Below are 25,748 nucleotides of genomic sequence, written 5' to 3' on the forward strand. Positions count from 1 at the left end.
TCAGAAATCCGCCTGCCTCTGCCTCCCAGATTGCTGGGATTACAGGTGTGCACCACCACCCAGCTACAAGACATTATTGTTAAGAAGAGCTGTGAGAGACCGACCATGAAAATGCATAGAAAGATGCTGGCAATGTTCTGTGTCAAGTGTGCTGTTGTATATGAATATGCACTGTGTCAAAACTGGAGACACAGGTTATTTCATACATACATATATATATATATATATATATATATATATATATGTGTGTGTGTGTGTGTGTGTGTGTGTGTAAAAAAAAAAATGCCTCAAAAACAGGACCCCCTTCCCCACAAGAAAACCAACCTACAACAAAATGAAATACAAAAACCCAAGAGACAAAAACCGCCAACTCAAGCTTTCAGGTGTGACTAAGCATGTTCACAGCAGCAGGACCACAATAAAACAGTAAAATCCACACAAGCTCTGTGTATGTGGTTAAGAAAATGAAGACCAGGGACGTGAGCTGGCACTCAGCAGCAGAGCTCTGCAGGGAACAGGCCCTTAGTTCAATCCACAGCACTTCAACAGCAAAATCAAAAACTGAGTTTAAAAAACTCTGAACCTAAACCGGATATTAAAACCAAAAAAGCACATATGCGGCTGGAGCTGGCTGGGTGGCTGACAGCACCGGCTGCTCTTCCGGGACCCGGGACAGAGCACCCACATGGCAACGCCTGACATCTGTGACTCTGGTGCAGGGCGATCCAAGGCCCCGTCTAGCAGCGTGGACACTTAAGTATGTATATAGCACACTGACAAACGTAACCAGAGCACCCTTACACACACAGGATAAAAAATGCATCTTTTTTAAAAGTTAAAAAAAATTAAATAATGGTAGATGCTTAGCTCATAAACAATGTATATAAAATAGTTTGAAAACACCAATACTTACACAGGAACACATATGCACTTACCTTTGAAATACGCACTAAACAATTCAAAATATTCAATTTTGTTCTTTAAACATTAATACAATATAAAAGTTACATTTATAACAAGAAACTTCATGAACAGGCTTATAAACTTACTTTCATATTTACACCCTGGCAATCAGTTAAAAGTACTGTGACTGTATCCAGAAAGAGAAGTAAAAAGCTGTCTTTTCTGTGAAGACTTAAGTTTGAATACTGACTGTTCCTTATGAGATACCAATCAATATTAACTCTTTTCTTCAACAATGATTATTTTATATACCCTCAGAGCTATTTCAACTATTAAGATATACTATCATTGGGGACAGCAACTTTAACATTATTATTCTTGCTACTGCTACTAATCTTACTATAGTCCCAGAGAAATACTAAGAATTTTCTCAATATCAGTATATTGTATTTTTTTTCAGTATATTGTATTTTATATAAAGCACTCCAATATTTTAAGTGGCTTGAACATTTTAGTAATACATCAAAAAGCATTTAAAGCTACTTAGTAAATATCCAAAGAGCTACAGCATAGTTTCAAAAATTACATGAAACCAGGAATTTTGAGTTTGTTTTAAAATTATATTCTACATAAATATATAAGAAATAGTAATGATAGGTTAAAGTTCATCTAGTGAATAGCTGTAAATAAAAATTATGGTGTTCTGGTCCTTTTTAATGACTACTCTTTAATAATAATGTTTTTAAAAGGGTGTGTAAGCGCCACCTAGCGGATAAAATAAATAAATGAGTCCAGGAAAAGCAGAGTTTTTTCCCTTAAAAAAGAGAATTTTATTACTCCTTTATTGTACTGCTCATTAGTTTATAGTAGTTTTAGGCATATGTGAGTTTATAGGGTAAGACAAAATAAAAAACTATTTTTAATTACAGTTTACCTGTAATAAAATTAAAGAAAAATTGTGTTACAGTAAAAAAGAAAAAAATAACAAAAAAATTTTTAGCAAAAAGCAGATTAAAAATAAAAGAGGAAAATCCAAACTAACAATTAAATTAGGACACTTGCGCTAAGACTCAGGTGGGAGCGCTCATTTGCTGGCCATCTTGCAATTATTGTTAGTCAGTGTAATAACCACCACTAGACTGCCTGCCTGTGGCCCAGCCATCGCTGTTCAGCTGCAGGCAGCACCGATTCCTCTCCTTTCTGCTCTGCTGTTCCCTGGCCGGCAGCAGTGCTTCGTCCACACTGGCCGACATGGCCTTTCCACCTCCTGACTCAGGACTGGCTCTTTTGCAAGGCCCTCTAGAGTCTGGTCAGCACACACATCTACCCCGGGAACAAGTAACTGTTGTCTTTATCATGTTCGTTCTCAAGTTATACAAACTCATGACACAGCCACTGTGGACGTGCCTGTACCTTCACCTGTAGACGACGATCTCTTTGGGAGATATGACCACGGCTTATTTCTATTTACATCATTTGCGACTTGATGGTAGTTATAAGTCAATTACTCAACAGGCAGTAAGCAAAGAACAAAGGCGAGGAGACGTCCTACCTGCACAAGCTCGTTGAGGACAACAGCGTCAAAGCCCGAGAGGTACTGCACGTAGTAGCGCTGCATGACAGGCCCGTACTTCCGGACATGGGCTCTAAGTTCTTCCATGTAAAATATCAGCTCAGCAATGTGCCTTTGTGAAGTCAAAAGAAGCAGTTCAGATAAAAGTTCATTCTTGTAGTGAGAATTCTGTTTTTTTTACAAAACAGAAATATCTTAAGCATATGTTTTTATTTTAATCCTGCGTGTAGGATTTAAGGCTGTTTTAGGTTGTCCACAGCAAGTGACTTAGACTTGCCTAATGCTCTAGAAATGGCCTGACAGTGCCAGCTGCAGATACTTTCTACAAATGTGTGATGTTTGGAATTCTGGGGATTTTTCATAGGGTATCTACAGGGTAGCACACCAAGAGGGGAGGGGCTGCTGGCTGCTGGTCACAATTCGTTAAGTAGTCACACAAAGTGGTAAGCCTAAACCTTCAGACACGCGATGCTCCAGGGAAATCGGATGCCTGAGGGGGGGGTGGGACTGAGAAGGGGGCAACATTTGGAATGTAAATAAATAAAACAATTAATAAAAATATGGGGGAAAATCCCTCACAAGAAACTAAGAAAGAAGAGGAGGAGGAAGAGGGGAGGAGGAGGAGGAGGAGGAGGAGGAGGAGGAGAAAGAACAAGAAATAATTAGATATTCTGACAGAGAATATCAAATTTGTCCCAAGCAACGTCACATCCTACTCAGCAGGAAGTACTCTAACAATACTGTCACCCCCTTCCCTTCCCTCTCTCCTTCCCCGTCCTCTCCAGTGTTAGGGCAGAGAAGAGTGAAGAACCCATAAAGCAGTCAAAGACAGGGGCACACTGCCGTCACAGAGAATACTAAATGGTTTTTTGGAACTATTTCCAGAACTTTTCCCGTAAGAAAGGCCATTTTATTTTTGCATGGGGTTGGGGCAGGGAGAGATGGCCTTTGCTGTGTGGCTAGCCTTCACCATGCAGTCCAGGCTGGCCTAAAACTTGAGACAGTCCTCTTAAGTGCTGATAACTGCACAAACTGGGAGTGTATATGTAGATTACTATACCCAGGCCACCTATTTATGTCTCTTTTCTTACATTTTATTTTTAAAAGATTTATTTAATTTATAGGAGTGCATTGTAGCTGTCTTCAGACACACCAGAAGAGGGCAACAGATACCATTACAGATGGTTGTAAGTCACCATGTGGGTGCTGGGAATTGAACTCTGGACCTATGGAAGAACAATCAGTGCTCTTTACCTCTGAGCTATCTCTCCAGCCCAAGGCCATTAATTTTTAGTGACAATTACTTCCTTTTAAAATTCTTTTATACCAATAAAATAATAGAAAGAAAAATATTGTGGAATATTCAAATGAAAGTACGATTTCCCCTTCTCATATACATATTTTTTTTAAAAAAAATGGTCAAAGAATAATGACAAGAAATAGGATTTTCAGTTTGTGCTTATTCCTATTTTCAACTATCTAACTCTGAATAAGAAACTAGGAACTAAAATTTCAAATGACACACTGATGGCAATGAAACAATTAATGATTTTAATGTTTTGTGTAGAAATAATTTTGAGGACCAAATGCATAGAAAATATTATTGGGCAGAGCCAAAGAACTACTTTCTTATCACTACTACTACAACAGAAATATTAAATCTTAGAGTTTTTGCATTCTAATTAAATCATTAATGCTATAATGCCAACATGTATTCTATTACAAATATAAAGAACGCCAAAGAGTTTTTAAAACATCTTTGCCTTAATATATGTCTTTAGATTCATGACCCATCAACCAAAATAAACAGGAAATAGATGTTGCTATAATGTGATAGACTTACTTATCTATGAAATCATCTGCACTCTTCTTTGGCATGTTGTCTGCATGACGAAGTAGCCAGATAATTTCATCACGGGCAAAAGATAATGCCATGAAAACAAACAGTGCCTATTGAATAGCAAATGAACAAAACTCATTACTCAGCAACTGAAAACCTGCTCTGGGTGAGAAGTCCCTGACAAGGAATAGCACTAAATGTTCAGAGCCTGTCAGACCACGGCAGGGCGAGCACACACAGGGAAGAAGGGAGAGGGCCAGCAGTGGGCTGCGAGCGAGCCTCAGGCCAGCAGACCCCCGCTTGGCTCACACTCAGGTCAAGCTTCACACAGAAGACATGCCTTTACAGGGTGGATAGGGTACAACTATTTCTCAGTTACCTTGGGACCAAGCAGGCCTGGCTGATCAGAGAGCACAGTCGCCAGTTCTTTCAGTGCAGACCGTAAAAACTTTCGTCTTTCTCTGTGCATTGAGCCACTGTAGGGGAAGATATCAGCATGTCACCTGTGCTTCGGGTAGACAATGTAGGTGCAGGAAATGATAACAAAGAATGAGCATTTCCAACTTGTGATTTGCTGTCTACGGAAATGGTACTTATCGTCTCTGCCTTGAAGAATGGTGATGATTTAGACAGTATCACCTCTTATCTAAATTTCTGGGAGAATATATAATCATCCATATAACAACTAAATTGATATATCTAACTATTTCATGAGAAAACTGGTAAATTGGTTACAGGTCTTAAAAACACTAATTTCTATATATCTACAGATTTAAGAATATAAATTGGAGAAAGATGTGGAGCTAACTTGCTTTTGAAAGAATGTTATGATCTCACATTGTCTGCATCAGGGTAAGAATGTAACAATGTTCATGCAGGCAAAAACGGCTGCTGTAGGGAACACAGTGACAGAGGAGTGACCAGCTAGGACTGACCGCAGAGATAGCTAAGCTAATAATAGCGCCTGCCTTCAAGACAGACCAACCTGAGCTTGATGCCCAGAACCCACACAGTGGAAGGACAGAACCAAATTCCCCAAGAATTCCTCTGAATACAACTTAAGACGTGTAGGCACACATCCATGCCTACTCTAACTAAAGCCCTTTCAATGGGACTTCCTAGCATTTCAAAACATCTACGATCTACACTACTGAGGCACGGAGGTTATACACTTACTTTTCCTTCAGTTCAAAGTTCGTCTCCTACATTTCCACACCTCTAACAAAGTAATGTTTTAAGAAATTCCTCACAAACAGAAGTACTCACGCGTGGGATACAGCCGCCTCCTTGCACTCTCTGATGTCGTTAATACGTTTATTGTAGCTGTGTGCAAAAAAAAAAAAAATAAAGCTTGTTAGGCTTAATTTGAAAGGAAAGACAAAAAGAATGAGTGAAATACTAAGTCATTTGAAATCCTTATTTTCATGAATAACAATGATCCACAAAGGAAATGATGGGCGTAGTCTATCTAAAATCTACTTTCTAGTACTTTAGATACTCATCTCAAACCTTCCTAGAAAAATGTTAGTTACAGCCAATCTAAAAATAAAATGAAACTTCATAATTCAAACTTTAATTAGGTTTTATTTTTATTTATCATTTATTCATTATATTTATTATTAATTAAATAATTATTACTTTATTATTTTTAAATTTTCCTTTTGATGCAATTAAATTTTAAAATTTCCTTTGATGCATTTCCAAGAATCAATGTATTTATAAATGATTGCTTCTGACACTAGCAAGGTTGCTCACAAGCACAGGTAAACTCTAAAAGGATACGCATGAAAAATCAGCAGCTCGACTTTTAATGTAGGGGTTCATGGCACAGAATGCTAAGGCAAGAAAGCATTTAGATGACTTTAAACTGTTTTTAAGAGAGAGAACTATGGTTTATTCTTACATACTAAGTACTATATATGTGTATATATAGTGTATAGTGTGTGTATATATATATATATATACAAACACATCTCTACATATATATCTTTCTATATTGATCCATGTATATATATATATATATACATATATACATACATATATAAGAACCTTCTAATAAACAGTAAAAGAACCAGAACTCCAATATTAAGTAGTTCAAATGTACCACTAAAATAAACATATCAATAAATAATAAATAATTTCATGAATATTAATGATAAGCACTCAAAAATCATAACAGGAAAAAAACATATCCTTGACAACTTAGCTGAGCCATTTATACTAAAATGAATCCCAATTTCTATATGGAAACACTTTTTAATCGAGAAACTGTCTGAAACATGTAATATGGGTCCTTGCAATACTTTCATACTCATAACCTGACGATGACTTGACCTCCTTTTTGATGTGACTGTAAGTCAAAAACGAAAAAGTAGGGAAGGAACCAAGCAGGGTGGGGAGAGAGTGGGGCCACACAACACTTAGGGTGAAGAACCGTTTCGGCAATTCCGAGTAACTGCTACTTTTGCAGAGAATCGGGTTTGGTTTCCAACACCCACATGGCAGCTCACAACTAAACAACTATCCTTAACTCCAGTTGTAGGGAGTCCAGTACTTTCTTCTGGTTTCCTTGAACACAAGCAAGCACATTGTGAAGACATACATGCATGCAAAACATGCATTCACATTGTGCAGACATACATGCATGTAAAACATGCATTCACATAAAATAAAAAACAACTGTTAAAAATACCTAACAGGATAAACGTAACTCGTTTTGTGATATCACTAGACTTATACATAAATTCACTGAATATAAACATAGTAACTGGTTATGGTGGTTTGAATAAGATTCAAGTGTTTAATGCTTGGCCACAGGGAGTGGCACTATTAGGAAGTATGGCCTTACTGGGGTAAATGTGGCCTTGTTGGAAAAAGTGGGTCACTATGTAGGTGGGCTTTAAGACTTCCTGTGCTCAAGTTCTACCCAGTGTGGAATTCCAGAGGCCCTCTTCCCTCTGCTGAAGACAGTCTCCTCTGGCTGCCTTTAGATCAAGATGCTCCTCGAGTCAGCCTGCAGGCTGCTTCCTTCCCACCATGATGATGATGGTTCATGACTGAACCACTGACACTGTAAACCAGCCCCAAATAAATGTTTTGCTTTATAAGAGTTGCCTTGGTTGTAGTATGTTTTCACAGCAAAGAAAACTTACACTAATACACTAGTTTAAAATGTTCATGTATTTAAGTGATTCTATAAAGAAATGATTAACATATTAAGGCATAATAAATTTTATCAGTTACAATCTCGATACAGTAAAAGCAGAAAAAAACCTGGCACTGTTTTTCTCCTGACCACTATGATGACAGAAGTAAGACAGAGGTTGCTTATGAATAACAAAAGAAGGAGTAAGAATGGCAGGGGTGGCTAAGGCTTCCAAGCTCATGCAGGTGGACGTCTACACCTGATCTAGGTGATGGTCAAGGTCACTGAGCCATATCCCTAAGACCTTATTTTCCTCTTTGAAAATGAAAGCAATAAAGTGCTCAGGGTACACAGAAAAAACTACTTTATTTCTTCCAAAACAACAGTGATGCCAGAGAATCTGTGTTTAGTTTGCATTTCAGGGTAATTCAATGGCCACTGAAATACATGCTGACTCAAACTGTTAGTGCTAGGCTCGCTCTTTCTTTTCTTTTCTTTTCTTTTCTTTTTTTCTTTCTTTCTTTCTTTCTTTCTTTCTTTCTTTCTTTCTTTCTTTCTTTCTTTCTTTCTTTCTTTCTTTCTTATCCTCCTCCTCCTCCTCCTTTTGTTTGTTTGGGTTTTGTTTGTTTGTTTTGAGATAGGGATTCCCTGTGTCCCCTGGTTGTCTTGAAACTTCCTCTGTAGGCCAGGCTGGCCTTGAACTCAGACTCACCTGCTTCTGCCTCCTAAGTACTGGAATTAAAGGCAGGCACTCCCACTGCCCAACCACATTGTTATTTTTTAGCAGCCAATAAATGCTTAATCTTTGTCTCAATTTCATGCAATACTAAATTGGACATAAAATATATACAAATTTCACTTTTTTAAAAGTTAGCATATACAGCACATGCAGCTACAGGGTATTTTATCCACTCTTCATTTCAGAAGATCATACAACTGCTCTTACATGTAAACTCAATGTGGTTTTTCACACAGTAGCTACAGGGTCTCAAGAGAAATGTCATTATTAAAGATAGTAACAAAAGGAATCGCCACAAATCAGAAGTATTTGCTTTGCAGGACTAACTGTAAGTCTTTTGGGTGCAATCCACTATCAAGAACCGTGATCCCCAAGTGCTGTGATCAGTCTTCTGTAATTGTTAGGCGTGATTCAATGACATTTTTGATTGCTTCAAATACTTTTATAAATCTACTCTTTTCTCTTTTTTTTTGGGGGGGGGGGGTGGGCAATGGGGGTAAGACAAGGTTTCTCTGTGAAACCCTACCTGACTTGAACCCACTCTGTAGACCAAACTAGCCTCAAAGTCAGACATGCCAGCCTCTGTCTCGAGTATTAGGATTAACATAAATAAGCCACCACACTGGGCAATACTCTATATTTTGCTTTTGGTAATATTTATGAATAAAATTAAAGTAAGAATTAAAAAGAGAATTATTTTTCTAGAATACAAATTTCGAAAAGGTAAGAAACCATAAAGATTTTAATTAGTAAAGGTGCCTGTAGGAATATTATTCCTACCATTATCAGGATATTGTTAAAGACAACTTGCTGGGACCAAAGTAAGACAGTCTAGGCCCCACCTTCCTGCACGATGTGATCAACTCTCTAACCCAAAAACCTAGGTTACTAAAGACATTTCATTTCATTCACTATCTCCTCCCCCCAAAAGGAATAAAACTGAAAGCACCGTACCCCCGAATGTTTACAAATAAATCTTCCGCAGCTTTGTGGATGTGGAAGACTTCGTCCCGGAAGAGAGAGAGGCAGGAGCTACTCTGCAGCGCCAGCTTCCAAAGGTTCAGCGCTGTAGCCTCTGTACTGAGCATCCCATGGCACAGGATAAAGCCGACTTCAAAGACAGACAAGTACAAGTCACAAGTACTGCACAGACAAGTTCCTCTGGCTACAGTGTAACTTTCTACACTCATAATGTGCTGCTCACACCCACACATAGGTGTGTGATTATATGTGTAAGCAACACTGTAAACTTCAATTATGGCTTTCTATACTCTGCAGAGTAAATTCTTTAAAGCCACACTAAAGGAACAAAAATACCTTTCTGAGGGCTGGGGTTATGAATGAATTTTTTTAAGTGAAGCATTAAAACATTAGTTTAAGCAAAAGATCAAAAATAAACACCAAATATAGTAATCACTACTGCTGTTAAAGTAACTGAAAAACAAAAGCTATCAACAAGAAGCAATGCTAAGGCAACGCTTGGCTTGTCTCAGCTGTTTCTCTCTTACTAATCTTTGCACCTCACATGATTAATCTGTATAGTAGACAAGAGAATATCATTCTTTTACAGCTGAGGGTATGAAAGCTCAGTACTACTAGAGTAACAAAGGCAGGCAGACAGTGAGCTTAAGTCCAGTCAGGTCTGCATGAGTCCCAGGTTAGCCAAGGATAGGACAGGAGACTACTTTAAAAAACAAAAACAACAACAACAACAAAAAGAAGCATCCAAGTATTGAAGTTCAATATTCTTGCAATGTGTTTAGCTGTTCTCTTTATGTGAATTTTAAGTATCTTTTGGTTACCTAATCTGGAAACCCTATACAAACGCATCATGCTAATATGCTTATAAATACCTTCTCTGGCCTTCTCTATCAAGGTAGAAAACCTCACTGTTCATCCACTCAACATTTACTCAGTAGTACTTGCTATACATGCACAAAGTTTAAACTTTTGTTGAGGTTTTCCTGCTTCACAAAATAGTCATTCCCGTTTAAAAAATAAACTGGATTCCAAAGTGTTGGCTAGTTTTGTGTCTTTTTTTTGTTTGTTTGTTTGTTTGTTTGTTTGTGTTTTTTTTGGATTTGGTTTTTTTCGAGACAGGGTTTCTCTGTGTAGCCCTGGCTGTCCTGGAACTTACTCTGTAGACCAGGCTGGCCTCAAACTCAGAAATCCACCTGCCTCTGCCTCCCAAGTGCTGGGATTACAGGCGTGCGCCACTACCACTCGGATGTTTTGTGTCATTTTTACATAGCTAGTGTACAGGTGGGAACCTCAAGTGAGAAAATGTCCCCATAAGAGGGGGCTGTAAGGTAGCCTGTAGGTTATCTTAATTAGTGACTGAAGTCCAGCCCTCTGTGGGTGGAGCCAGCCCTGGACAGTGGTCCTGGGAACTGTCCCGGGCTTCAGTTCTGCCCAGACGCCCTCTTCAATCGGGACATAGAAGCTGAAGTAGACACTTTCTCTCAAGTCGCTTTTAGTTATGGTGTTTTATTACAGCAATGGAATTCCTAACTAAAGCAGTCATCCACACACACAGCTAACCCTACTTACTATCCAACTCAATTCTTCACTCACAGATATGATATGAACACAAAGTACAAACTAAGAATCAGATAATCAAGCAAAATCAATCTTTCTAAAAAAAACTATTACTATCACAAATCTAAGAAGTAACAAAACTAGCTAAAATGTCTAAGTGGGGGTAAAATGTGCTACTTCATTCCTTTCATATTTGTTAGTGTTGTTGGAGTTTCGGTCTATAATGAGATGCTGTTTATAAGTTTAGAATATTCAAAACCTGTAGTCTTTTTAAACACAAATTTAATAATAACTAATTTTTAGATTAGGCCATATATAAAAACACTGGGCTTTTAAGTCTAATACTTGCTTTTCTGGTAAAAAAAAATCTCATTATTTCACCAATGTATCATATCACAAGCATTAAAAAAAATAGTTCTTCACTATGGTGGGAGAAACACCACAGCAGTGGCTCTCCGGGTTGAACAGCCCTTTCAGAGGGAGCATAACACTTATCCTGCATGTTAGACATTTACATTACTATTCATAAAGGTAGCAAAATTATAGACACAAAATAGCAACCAAATTATTGTATAGTTGGGAGTCACCCCAACATGAGGAACTCTATTAAAGGGATGCAGTATTAGGAAGCTTGAGAGAACTCCTTACTATGAAAAAAAAAAAAGGTTTACAAAGGTAATACGTCAGGAAAAAAGCAGCAACTATTCACAACTCTTCCCTCTGGTAGTGAGCAGTGGAAGAAGGAACCTGACTACACACAATACGCCAACTCTCATTCTTTATTATACAATATATTATTCCATTTTGTGAGCTGCCTAAAGCACACACTGGTAATTTCATCCCTCATGCATCTATCAAACTGCCAAAAAAAACCACCATTTACCACCTGTAAACGAAAACCTAACTAAATACCCGTGACATTAAAAGCGTCTGACTAAAAGCAGACGCTCAGTGCTGACACTAACACAGCTCCTGAGTTTTGGCCTTAATGCTGCACTTCCGTGCTCTGTCCCCAGTGAGCTATGCGACCTAACTTTAGAGTCCTCTCTGTATGACCGTCTACAGTCTGATGGGTCAGTAGGAGGGATAACTGAGGTGAAGCACATCGGTGTTCACCACAGGACGAAGGGCAGAGGTGAGGCAAAACCAGGCATTTCCTCATGAAAGCTTCAACACGAGGGGTAGTCCCGTAACCTGAGTCCCGTAACCTGTTTTACTTACAGATAATCCATTTCTCCATTGCATCCAAAGAGAGATATTCACAAGGCATCTTAAAAAGAGAAGACACATTTGTGCTTAACATAAACTCTTCAAATAATTTCCTCCTCAGTCACCCTGCCTCACTGAAGCTCCTAAGAATTCTTACTGTTCCATTCTTGGTTCAAATACCATAGGAAATTTGAGACACTGGGTAAAAATGTAATAATGACTTAAACTGTAGCCAGCAGAGGACAAAGAGCTGTGGCCTTTCCCATTTGCACACCCTCAACCATCTTTGACCAACACCACAGCCAAACTGTCTTCTGGCAAATGACAAGTTTCCAAATTTCCCAAGCTCATAAAAGTAGTTTTTTTTTTTTTTCAAACAATTTATTTTAATCACGTGAAAGCAGATTCCTGTGCCTGGAGCTCTGCACCCCTCCCAAGGGAACCAAATGTGCATGTTTTGTAATCATAATATCCACATTTATGTTCCAAGACACTTCAAGAGAAATATAGCAGACTATAATAAAGATTTTCCCTGATTGGGAAGATTTGGCATGCCTCTGCTCTTTATAATTGTCTGTATCTTGATAGAAACCATTTTTTATAATGTTTTGCAAACTACATTTATTTCTATAGACATGCATGCCACAATATGTTGCCTCTTTCTTTTCATCATGCCTGGGTCTTAGGACTCAAACTCTGGTTGTCAGCTTTGGTGGCAAGTGCCTCTGTCTACTGAGCCACCTCGCCAGCCCATAACAAAATGGTTGCTTGTATTGGCCTATAATTTTTGAGAGCTAAGAAAAAAGTTTAAACCCTGCATGATTTTTATGCATATAATGAACCTGACAGGCTACTGTTAACCAGAAGACAACTGGACTAACATGTTTAAATGATGAGTGAGTATGTATCTAAAAGGTAAATGGAGCATACAGTGTCAGACTGTGCAGGGTTAAGCATTGTACTGGGTGCGCTGATGAGACTCAACAACTGGGCGTTCCTCCACTGGTCTGCTGAAAGATTCCGTCTAGGGTACACCATCTGAAGAGAAATCAGCGCATCTGAAAGAGACTGATAAAACAGAAATAAGTTAATCAGTGTGCTCCTCTTTTGCTGAGACTTCAGCCTTAAGGTCTGTGCATGTCTAACTGATTCCAACCACACCCCCTATAATGGGTCACAAGTCTCGCCTAAATCTGTTCCTTTAGTTTTAAGTTCTATAAAAGTTACAGTTGATATTCCTGGGCAAGAGCTACACTTGGGAAATCATGTTACTGCCTTTAAAAAAACAAAACTATTTCTTTATTGTATGAATGTTTTGATTGTATACACATGTATGTGTGTGCCTGATGCTTATAGAGTTAAGAATATATACAAGATGGGTGCAAGGTCCCCTGGGACGGGACTTACAGGTTCTAGCTGCCATACGCATGGGTGCTGGGAATTGAACCTGGGTCTTCTGGAAGAGCAGGCTGTGCTCTAACCACTGAGCCATCTCTCCAACCCGACATGTTATTCTTGAAAGGTTAAAATGTGTAGTAACTTTGGGAATCTTCATTTATTGTCTATTTCTGAAAGACCACTGAACTCTTAAATGTCTAATAATTCTTGCTAAAAGGACTCTGATCACATGCCTTAGTCTGCCTGCCTACCTGTCTGTCTGTCTGTGTGTCTGTCTGTCTTCCTTCCCTCCTTTCTTTTTCTGACAGCTTTGCATGTACAGGAATTCTTCTGTGTGAGTACAGACACGTGCCTGCAGAAGTCAGAAAACAATCTGGAGGCTAGTCCTACTCTTCTACCTCATAAGAGACAAGGATTCTTTGTACTTCAATGCTGTATGCAGGGTCTCACATATACAAAGCTGGCCTCAAACTCACTATGTAGCTGAAGATGACAAACTTCTGATCTTCTTGACTCCACTTCCTGAAGACTAGGACAACAGGTACACATGTAAATTTATACTCAATAGGCAGGCACTTTATGAACTGAACTACATCCCCAAGCTCTATGGCTAAGTAAGTATTAACATGTCTTACAGGATTTCATTTTTCCAAAGAATGCCTTTAATGTCATATGCTGTACTCTTATTTTTTTAAATAAATATTTATTTTATAAATGTGTTTTGCCTATCTGTGTACCACTTGCATGCCGGATGCTTGCTGAGGCTGAAAGAGGTCATCAGATCCCATGGAACTGACTGGAGTGACAGAGGTTGAAAGCCACTATGTTAAGTGCTGGGAACCAAAGCCAGGAGTTGTAAAATTTCCTCTGAGATTAGACTATTACATCCTTCAATGAAGCTCCTTAAACAAGAAGGTAAAAAACCCAAATTAGCTTCGTAAAGTCCCCCCAAACTGAGCAGATTCATTAGGCCCCTCCCTACCAGAGTAGAGAATAAAAATCAAGAGTCCCCTCAGTGACAAGGAAGTAAACCTGCAAGGAAGGCTCTCAGACAAGCCACACAGCAAGGAAGGCTCTGCTCATACCCTGGCTCCTAGAGCCGTGGAGTTCAGCGTAGCTCAGCAGGGAGGGTTAGAGCCCAGGAGGGCGGCTCCTGGGCAGGACCCTCTCCAGCCTGATGAGCTGCCTGCAGTGTGATAACCTTTCTACTAACTGCAAAATTTGGAGGGATCGTAGAATGTAAGGAAGATCAACATTAGGAAATAATAACTCAATCAAATACTTTTTCCAGGCAATTAGCAATAAAGTCCTAAATGCTAAGGACTGCTGGCTGTGATCACCACACTATAGTCCTGACATAAGTATGTTAACAGGCACTTCTTTCCTGGCACATCTTTTTTTCTTAATCCTGACTGTGAACTTTTAAAAAACTTTCAAGAACTTTAAAGTATCCTGACTTCAATGGAGTGGAGGGAAAGAAAGTGTGAAGTAGTCAAATAAAAACAAGCCTGCACCTGATTAGAGAAAAAGTCAGACTGGACCCACAGAGACGAGACAGGAGAAGCACGTCAGAAGGATAAGACAAAGGTGCTCCCAATATCAGCTAAGCGCCCAGATGCTGAGGGCGCGGGTGAACTCTGCACTGCAGGGTTCTTACTGCAGAAGGCAGGGCATCCACGAGCTTGTTTCAAACTTTCAAATAAATACCTCTAAGATATTTTTAAAATTTATATATTGTAGATTTAGACTGAATATCCCTTAAGTAGAATGTTGAAATCAGAACTGTTTTTAATTTTGCAATTTGTACATACCCATTTTCAAACACAAAATACATTTATATGTCATGTACATATAAGGAGCTTTGTTCAACTTCCAGACCAGTACAAAGTCAAACAGTCCTCTGAGGGGGAGTGAGGATGATTGTGAAAGGCAGAAAAAAGATACAAGAGTGTATTTCTCATAGCCTTCTTATACTGCAGTACCGTGGGAAGCAAAGCCATGGCTAACAGAAACAAAGTTGCTGAAATATACACAAGACATTTGTTCTAACAAAAAAAAAAAAAACCCTCCCTGTTCCTTCCACCAAGGTCAACAGCATCTTCAGCTTCTCGCTTTGAGCCTCAAGTGCACCTCCTCTTATCACTCCATTCCTCAGCAGGGCGAGAAATCTACCAACAGGCCCTGACCTGCCTTGACTGTGCCTGGGAAGCAGTCTCCAGAGAAGCGGCACACGCACCCACACCTTTGCATAACAGTTTTGGGGACCTGCGTTCTCACAGCAACCTGAGCATGAGGTCAGGGGAACATCTCACATAAGCTGTCGGGACAGTACTCGAAAGGGACATGCTTTAGACTTTGGATATTTTAAGTTCACAGTTTTCAGATTAAAATTGTTAAGCTACATAATACAGTTTTGCAAAGAATTAAATTGAAAAAGTATCTTCAAATTTTCATGAGAGAAAACATTGGTAAAATTCTTGATAATAACTGAACATCAAGAAAAATTATGGCATCACATAAACATGGTATTGCTGTAAGGTTCAGTTAAGAAAGAGAACTGTGACCAAGGCTCAGACACCGGGGACCTTTGTTCTGGTTAGGCACGTTTGCCAGGGGCTCACTACTTGGTCATCTTCCTCACTCTCCACCTATTGTGATGATGTTAGATGAGATGCCTGAAGCTTTTTGGAAGCATGTAGATACATGACAGGTCCTGCTGCAAGACAGTTACCACAATGATTTCTTCCTGTGTCCTTTTAAAAGAATATTTTATATAACTTCTAAAAAATTCCTGTCATCTTTTTCTCATAAAGAGAGTAAGACACAATATATCTAAAACTGATTCAACATTATGACTCTAAAGTCTTAGGATGAAATACTATGTATATAAACTCTTTTAAAAATGTTTTTGAAATTTATTACATGTATATGGGTTTTGCAATGTATATCTGTTTATCACGTGTGTGCAGCACCTAAGAAGGCCAGAAAAGGTCACTGTATCTCTTGCAACTGGAATTAGAGGTGGTTGTAAGCTGCCATGTGGGTGCTGGGAATCACACCTGAGTCCTCAGAATAAGTAGTTGGTGTTCTTAAATGCTGAGTTGTCTCTAGCCTCATATGTAAATTTCTTTTTCTCTGTGTAGCCCTGGCTGTCCTGAAATTCTCTCTATAGACCAGGCTGGCCTTGAACTCAAGAGAGTTCTCTGCCGCCCTAGTGCTAGGACTAAAGACATGCACCACCACTTCCTGGCTTGTATCTAAATTCTTAACACAATATTGTGTATCTAAATTCTTTTGATGAAGTGACTGCTTCAATTTTTATAACAACCGCATGGAATAACTGGAACTTTAAAACTATTTTTAGCCAAAAGGAAAGTGAGAGACAATTAGGTTGTTTAAGTGAATTATACAATATTCCAGAGTATATTGGTAAACCTGAGACTATTACACTACACCCTTTACTACCTCTAAATACTACACTCAATTTAATAACTATAATTCAATTTAATAACTATAATCAATACATTCCTGAGTCTTTACATGATTGTAAATCTGAATCAGTTAACTCAACAGATAAATAAACACAGTTTTTCGTAATGCATTATAATTTTTACCCTAAAACTAAGTTATCTTTTTAACTCCCTACAGATAAACAATTCCTTATGTGTACTGTTGCACATCTAAAAAACAGCTCTTACTGGGCAGCAGTTGCGCAGGACTTTAGTCCCAGCACTCAGGAGGCAAGTGCAGATAGATCTCTGTGGGTTCAAGGCTAACCTGGTTTACAGAGCTAGGTCCACAACAGCCAGGGCTACACAAAGAAACCCGTCTCCAAAAGCCCAGAAAAAAAAAAAAAACAACAACAACAACAGCTCTTACCTTGCTATGGGGTACAAATTCTTCCATCATCTTTTTTAAAGGATTTTCATAGTCCACAATCATCTGACCAAGGCGTGGATATTCTCGGTCACTTAAAATACACACATCAAATTCAAATGAGTTGTAAGGCTCTGAGAATGTCAGAAGCATTCTGTGTGAAGTCTGCCTACCTTGCTCCATGGGTCATTTCATGTGCATAATTGTAGAGTCCAATGATTGCCTTTCTTTCTTCAATCCGGGACAGCAGTATCATTAATGTTGTATAGGTTACAGTCAAGTCTAAGTAGTTCTTTGTTAAATCAAAGTTCACAGTCTAAAAGAAAGAAAGAATCAAGTTTATTTCCAGCCTGCCAAACTCTGAAACACAAAACACTCTACATACTTTGCTTATCCCCAATTCTGGGTTTCTAATTTCTTTTTCTAAACCTAAAAAATTTGGGAATAACAGAAAACAGGAAAAGGACTTTAGCTACTGTATTTAAACTGTTAATAGCTGAAACAAAAAACAAAAACAAAAAAAGGATTGGTATCCATCTCACCAAAGCAAAAGTAGTATTTAAAGTTTTACTATTAAGTAGACGGATACATTTCTCCCCTCGACTTTTTTTATGTATGAAATGTCATACAAAGGAAACACTATCAAGTATGACTTTATAGGAAAATACTGTCCAGTGTTTTTAGTTAGGTATATGAAGATAAACTAAAATTAAGAGCTATTTTACAACACACAAAAAATATATGCCAATAGCTTTACTTTTAAAAAAGTTATTCAGCAAGCCAACTAAACAATGCTAAAACTTTATACTGCTATTCATAAACCTTTCTCTAAAGAAAAGCAATTGGTTCCCTGAGTTCTTTGGAAACAGAAAATTAGGAGAATTTCCCAAAAATGATACTTACAATATCAAAGAAGACTTGGCAAACGTCAATAGTATTCAGCAAGTCACAGACATGGTCCTGAAAAGAAAAGCATCACTGAGTGGGGGAGTGCTGAGTGTCACTGAGTGGGGGAGTGCTGAGTGCAGGGCCGGCTCTGCCTGCTTACTAGCAAGCAGTCCTCCTCCACAGAGCCACATCTTCAGCACTGAACAAGTAACTTTAAATTCAGAAAACACAAGTGGATAAAGTATACTTTAGACTTTGGTTCTGAAATTCTTCTTTTATCACATAATCGACAAAGCAATTTATACAATTAGCAAATTGTAAATCAATTTTTGTAATCTTAAAGTTTACATATTAAAATACATACCTTAAATTCCATAACATCTACAAATGTAAAGTAATATAATGCCAGATTTTTCAGAATCTCTGATTTTTCTTTCTGTAGTTGTGCAAGCTGTTGCTGTAAAAAAAAAAAAAATTTAGAGTTTACTTTCAGACAGAAGTGTCAAGTTACACTGTATACCATTTTTTTGTATGGTTGCTATATGGAAGCACAAGCTTTTAGACTTCTAAATGATCAAGGTTTTTCTCAAACCCAGTCACTTGCGAGAGCAAGTGCTAATGTGATCAGCAGCTGACAGTGGGAGCCCACAGCGCAGACCAAGGCGGGTTAGTACCAACTGCACTACTGCAGAGAACTGAAGAATGTTAGAGGAGAAAATACATCAAATGAACCCAAAAACAAATCGTGACTACGTTCACTAGAAGTGGGAGAACAGAAGATGAAAAACAGCTTACACTACAAAAAACAATATGCTAGATAGATTTGGAACTTACCAAAAAGAACATCCAGGCAAAGCCACGTTACGCATGCAAAATAAAATGTAGATACAAACATAAAATACAGTAACGGTTTCCTGATCAGACCCACAGAACACAATAATATATCAAACAAAAGAAAAAAAATCACAAGAACAAAAAAAGAAATGAAAAAAAGCAAGACTAGAGTTTAGACATGAGTGAAGGAAATGTGAAAAAAAAGATATTCCATTCAGTTAAATTATTGAACTTACAAAAACTGCCTTTTCTGATTAAATCAACAATTACCATCATTTCTGGGAGCCTAGTCTTTTCTGGTGCTTATTTAATAGAGTGCCCAGGATTCCAGGAAACCATCCAGATTCTAGAGAGTCTGCATGTTTTCTAATGAACATCAGTTAGGACCTCAGTAGAAAGGTGGAATCTCTGGCCCACCCCAGACCTGACGAGTAAGACTCTGCCTTTTAAATTTTAAACAACATAGTCCAGGTGTTCTAGATACACATGAAATGTCTGAGAAGCACTCAGGATGTGAGAACACTAGAAAATACAAGAAAGCATTTAAAAATACCCAACATGCTCCCAGAGCCCACACAATTTTGAGGTCTTCATAAGGTCATATACACTTACATGTGAGCATTGGAAAAGAGATGCCTGCCTACACGCGACTATAATGAGACGTTTTGTTAAGTCAGAACATTTACAAACGTGAGCCTAACATCAGAAGATTCTTCAGGAAAAGCAAACCGAAAACAGCAAGCAGCCTGGCATGCCACCTAAACACCTGAGTAAGGACACTTAAAGAAGGAATTCTGTCTGCACAGCACAGCTGCAATCCCAGCTCTCCCAGGATGCACAAGTTAAGGAATGCACATGCTCTGATGGGTAACTTCAATGTGCCGCTTCCTCTGAGAATCATTAACTATTTCGTACAATAGATCAGTTTTAAAAACAATTCCATATTTCTCTGCATTTTTAATTACTGCTATTCCAGAATTATCAGGTGAGTAACTACTTAAACATAATCCCTTGTCCTCAAATGATACCTTTACCTTGTTCAATAATTTTATTAAACACTTTTGACTGATATCATGATTCTTTTCTAGCATTTAGTTCTATAAATTTGAGTTCCAACATACAAGAGGAAAAAGTAGGCCCAAAAAAGAAGATATGAGTCAGGGGTGGAAGTGCATCCTTTAATCCAGCACTGGCAGGCAGAGACAGGCAGATCACGAGTTTGAGGCCATCCTGGTCTACAAAGCAAGGTCCCAGACAGCCAAGAAAAACCCTGCCCCCTTCACCCTCCCTCAAAAAAAGAAAGATATAAAAAGCATGATAGCATATGCCTTTTCCAAGCAATCAGAGGCAGAGGGATCTCTGTGAGTTCAAGGCCAGCCTGATCTACATATTGAGTTCTAGGACAGTGGAATCTCTATAGATTCTCAAAAAACAAAGAAAACAATATGAGGAGAATAATATGGTTACTATGTGACTTGTTAATCCGAATTAATTTCAACAGCACTAAGGCAATCATTAACAGTGCTTCCTTCCTACCTACTCCTATACTCAGTGTCCTAGGTGCAGTTAATGGCCATCCTACCCTTATAAACACTAAAGATTTTTTGCACAAACCTTCATTTCATATATCAAGAATGTAATGTTTATAAAAGGATATAATACCTACAAAATCCAAAACATTGCAAAGTTAAATGCTCAGTACCAGCCAAGATCAGAAATTTCAGTTTATTCTCAAATGTGTTCTGTTCTCCCCTGCTATTCTCCTTGTCAATAAGAAAATCCCCTTAGTTTAAATTTCTCCTTTAACTTCCCCAAAACATATTATTACTAGGTGCTGTGTCAGCTATAGTGATTACACGGAAGTTCCAGGTGAGTTTCTAACGCTCTCTACGATCCGGTCCCTTCACTTTTCCAGACTCCATCTCCCCTACATTCATCCGAAGACTATACAGCAAACAAGCTGCCATTTTCCATGCACAGATCATGATTTCTGTTTCCCTACAGGGGTATCAAAATCTCACCATTTACATCCAAATCCCAGTGTCCTAAACCACTCAGCTTAAAACTAACCCCATTTTCAGGACCATCCTTGACTCCTCCCTCCTGATGGCAGCCACTGTTTTCTAGTCCAGCTTGTCACTGTCACCTACAATACAGACAGAGATGTTCGTCTATCTAGTACTTAACAATTCTGGAGTACAAGTATCCAATCCCAATGTATTAAATAAAGGATCACAATACAGACTACCAGAGGACATTATTTAGGAAGAAATGTTTTTAGAAAGTCCCTCTCTAACTGTACATACAAATATGGTAAGTAACTTAACATTTCAAAGTCTAAGGCGTCCATCATCACATGGGAACACATTTATACAATTACAATAAACTGGCACATGACAACACTGAAGCGTGGCCAATACGTAGAAACTACGCATCACATGTCAGCAGACCAGTGATGGCGGCTACAGATCACTTCCTCAAATAAACAAAACCAAATTATTTTGTAAGTAATCCTAACACCACTGATAGGACTTGCAGGAAACAAATAGTTGCTGAGTATGCACTGTGTGTCCAGCATTATTCCTAACATTTTACAAGGATCACACAGTTTCTACCTAATAGTAAAAATTATGTTCCATATTTTAATGAAAATAAGCTTCATAAAACTATGCATGAAAGATGTCAAATATTACAATTCTCAGGCTTTAACTACAAGGAAAGAAAGAACTTTATTTTTCAAAGTGAATGACACACTTAAAAACCATTAATGACAGGTTCAAAGCTCAGAGATGATTAAAAATATATATAGGTAATAATTACTAATATTGTTATTGTTATACAGCACAACATTAGAGAGGTACTATTTTGAAAACCATGTAGTCAACAATTTTGAAGCATGATTCTGTAATATATGAAAATATTATAGCAAAACATTTGTATAATTGTTTACATTTTCTGGCTTAGAGCCTTTATTTTTAACATTAAAATAAGATATGCAAAAACTGAAATGACCACACCTTAAGTCATGGAAATTATGCATCTTTAAACTGAAATATTTTGTTGATTAATCTTGCTTGCTTCAATAAGCTTTTTCAGAAAGAAAAAATTAAATGGAATTGAAATTTAGCATTTCCTACTTTTTGTTTTGTTCTAAGAAAGGCAAATTACTGACGGAGGCAAAGCAGCACGTAGCAGGCTAACTCACTGATGTGTAACTTAAGAAGCACAGCTACAGGCTCCAGTGTAGCGATCGTGCTCACCTTGGCAGCACATGCGCTAAAACAGAACGATAGAGATTAGCATGGCCCCTGAGCACGGATGGCACGCAAATGCCGGAAGCATTCCATAATTTTTAACATGATTTTGTTTTTCCTTAATGCTACTTAAAATTCCACTGTGTGCACGTATCGAATTTGTACATTCTTTCAATTATGAATGGGCATCTAGATTAGCTCCACTTCCTTGCTACTGTGAATAATGTAAGAGTAGAAAGACTAATGTGCAGCTATCTCTGCAGTAGAATACGGTGTCCACTTGCATGTGTATAAGCCCGAGTCGTAGAGCTGGTAAGATGGTAACTCTCCTTTGGCATTCTGAGGACGCTCCCACCGAGCCCCACAGCAGCAGGGCCAGCTCACACTCCCCTAAACAGTGCGTTACGGGGTTGCTTTCTCTGCAGCCCTGCCAGCGTTTCTCATTTGTTTCCTTTTTAAAAATTCATGATTTCCCTTTCTTTCCTTCCTTTCCCCACATGTACAGTGTATTTGCAAGAGCATGAGGGTGGGGAGAAGTCCTGTGAAGCAGTGTCCTGGACGCTACACAGCCCCTGCACTCATGAACTCATCTGCTTTCTTAATGAGAGCCATCCTGACATGGTTAAGATCGGATCTCAAAGTAGGGTTTTTGATGTCATGAAGATGACATGGCATATCAAGTAGTTTTAATTTACATTTCTCTAATGGCTAAAAATGTTGAACACTTAAAAAAAACCAGTTATTTGTGGTTCTTTTGAGACCTGTTTAGTTCATTAACTGAAGTGGAAATTTCTGGCTTCTTTGGAAACTCAGTTATGTCATATGATATTTTGCTGAAGCAGACACAGGCGAAAGAATGATTTGCTGAAGCAGACATGTGAGAGGATGAGTAATTTATATTCTTTAGAAAGAATATAAATATGATTCCATAGATGGTGGGGAGGCTCTGGCGCTGGTTCCCCTTGTGCCATGTAGCTGATCTTTGTTGTGACTTCGTAGAGAACTTCTCATGATATTCTGGTGGCTTCTTGCAGCTTCTCCGACTCAGGCCGACTGGCAGAGCCTCGTTTCTTCTGAATCAAAGTGCTTTGATTTGTAAGTGGTGACTGCCATGTGGTCTGGCCTGCCATTGCTGATTGGTGTTGGAGTTTTGTTAGAGGACTGGACTGCTGACAACAAAACTTGGAACTGCACCAAAGAACTATTTCTAAACAGGTCCACAAGCCCCATTTCCTATCAACCTTTCCTTTCCACCCACCTCTGGGTGACGGGATACAAGGGATTAAAGACCCCTTAACTAAAGTAGGTTTTAAAAAATGCAAGACAACAATTAACCCATTACTGATTAGAAGATTTTTATGGCTTTTTGATGAAATTCTTTATATGTTATAATCCCCATATGAAACACAGCTGGCAAAGACCATCTGCCATTTTGCAGCTTGTCTCTTCACTCTGCTCTTTAATTTTGTGAAGTCAAATTTGGAATTTTCAGGTTATTTCCTGTGCTACTGAGTTCCTTTCAGAAAGTTCCTGTCCACACCTATGCTTTTTTCTTGTATATTATCATTTAATTCAGTTTCCTCTTTTGAAAAGCCAGAGAATTAGAGCAATTTAAACATGTAATGCCAAAGTACACATTTCCCAGCACCTTCATGGGTGTAGATATAGCTTGTTGGTAGAGTAATTGCCTAGCATGTGCAGATCACTGAACTCAACGCCTAACACAAGAATGAATGCAAGAAAGACTGAAGGAAGAAAGAAAGGAGAAAGGCAGTCTAGTAGGAAGGAGAGAGAAAAGAAATGAAGAAGAGGGAGAGCAGTACAGAGACAGGAAAAGAAAAAAATATATCATCAACTGTATACTATTATGTTCAGCACTTTTGAACTACAGATATACCAATGTCTTATTACAAAAGTATAGTTGTCACCATCCTTATTATTTTACGGTGGCACACATCTAGAATTCCAGCACTGGGAAGCCTACCCTCACCTAGGCCTAGCACCCTGTCTCAAAACATGCCCCACCCCCCCCCCCAAAAAAACAAGAGAAAACCAAGAGAAGTCTAGTTTCAGGAAAACTGTTCTGAATCTCAGTAAGAGTCCAGCTTAGATACATTCAGCGAGTACTGAGGTACTTTAATTGCCCAAGCTCTCACTCCACGACGACCACCAGGGCCTAACTGCTCTGTCTGTGGACTTGTGCTCCTCAAGTGTCATCACAGAGATAGATAGCATCAGTATTGTGTGCTCCTGAAGGGGCATGCCATTCTACCTTGAAAAAGGCAATTCTAATGAAGATTATGCGATATGTTAATGCAGTGGGAAGAACCATGTTGAGAACTTTATGTTGAAAATTTTATATAACTATAATGTTATTTCAAAATAAGGTTTGAAATTCTAGTAATCTGCTGGCATGATTAAAATGCAATCTTTTTTATGTTTTTAAAGGTTATATTTGATTTTTTTTTACTTAATTTTTTTATTCACGCTACATCCTGCTCACTGCCGCGCTGTCCCAATCATCCCCTCCGTCCCTTTCCCCCATCCCCTTCTCCTCAAGCACCTCTTATTTTCTTTCTCAGATCTCATCACTAGCAACAGCTATCCCCTGGCCTTGCTGCACATCACCAGTTCTTGCATTGGCTCAGTCAGGCCTGGGAGGCTCTCTGCTCTCTTCTCCTCACTAAAGGCTACACTGCTGAGGAAAACCTGCTACAGTAACCTTCTCTCCTAGAACTCTGTAATCCCTACCTTGCTTTCTATTTTCTTCTGCTACCTAATCTCAAGAAAATACCTACGCTGCCACCTCCACTGCTCATTTGAATTAGATTCTCCAAGAACAAAGGCTCTATCTCACTTCTCACCTGCCAAAGGGCAGAGTGCATGGCGCTTCCTAGCAATTGATCCAGATTTGACTCTCAGCCCTGTGCAAACAATAATCTGTTTCCTGTCTCAATAAACCTCTCCTTTTCTAGGCACTTCCTATAGCATAGAATTAAATAGTATGCAGAACTTAGTTTATCAGATTCTTTTACTTAACATAACATACTTAATGTTTAATTGTAGCATAAATATGTATCAATAGTGTTTTCCTTAGAGTTTCCAGATAGTCAGTTTGGGAAGAGAGTAATTAATCAGTTGGTGAGCATCTGAATGCCACAAGCATGTCTTCACATAGACATTTTTATTTTTATTTTTTATTTTGTTTGAGAAGATTTTCTTGAATCAGAACTGCTTTCTTTCTAAGTTTTCAGGAGTGATTCAGACAGCCAAGTGAATGAAATATGATCAGTATATAATGTCTCATTCATTATTTGTGAACAAATACTGCAAATAAAGTATCAGACATCATGGAAGATGCTGAACAAAAAATAGTATAAGCAAAGACTTTAAATGAGGCATAAAATGCACTGAGGGATGCACACTCCCATACACAGGACATCCTCATGTTGTTGCTGAAGGTAAATGATACAGTTTAAAAGTCAGTTCCACAACCATTCTCAGGGAAAGTCAAAGATGGTGCCAACAGTTCCACATTTTCTTGCAGCCAC

General features: G+C 38.5%; 1 protein-coding gene and 1 pseudogene across 1 annotated transcript in view; one reads left to right on the forward strand and one right to left on the reverse strand.

The window, feature by feature from the left end:
* Nckap1 (NCK associated protein 1) overlaps positions 1-25,748 on the reverse strand; it is a 75,948-nt gene that overhangs the window by 31,931 nt on the left and 18,269 nt on the right. Inside the window, exons 3-13 of the mRNA XM_052182792.1 lie at positions 18,474-18,566; positions 18,125-18,181; positions 17,395-17,537; positions 17,225-17,315; positions 12,878-13,015; positions 11,960-12,008; positions 9,155-9,311; positions 5,583-5,639; positions 4,696-4,792; positions 4,320-4,426; positions 2,456-2,588 (exon numbers count right to left, since the gene is read on the reverse strand). Coding sequence (XP_052038752.1) covers positions 2,456-2,588; positions 4,320-4,426; positions 4,696-4,792; positions 5,583-5,639; positions 9,155-9,311; positions 11,960-12,008; positions 12,878-13,015; positions 17,225-17,315; positions 17,395-17,537; positions 18,125-18,181; positions 18,474-18,566 — 1,122 coding nt within the window. The remainder of the gene's footprint in view (positions 1-2,455; positions 2,589-4,319; positions 4,427-4,695; positions 4,793-5,582; positions 5,640-9,154; positions 9,312-11,959; positions 12,009-12,877; positions 13,016-17,224; positions 17,316-17,394; positions 17,538-18,124; positions 18,182-18,473; positions 18,567-25,748) is intronic.
* Positions 22,196-22,296, forward strand: LOC127686498 (uncharacterized; annotated as a pseudogene).

This window comes from Apodemus sylvaticus, chromosome 5, assembly GCF_947179515.1.
Source record: "Apodemus sylvaticus chromosome 5, mApoSyl1.1, whole genome shotgun sequence".
NCBI lineage: Eukaryota > Metazoa > Chordata > Mammalia > Rodentia > Muridae > Apodemus > Apodemus sylvaticus.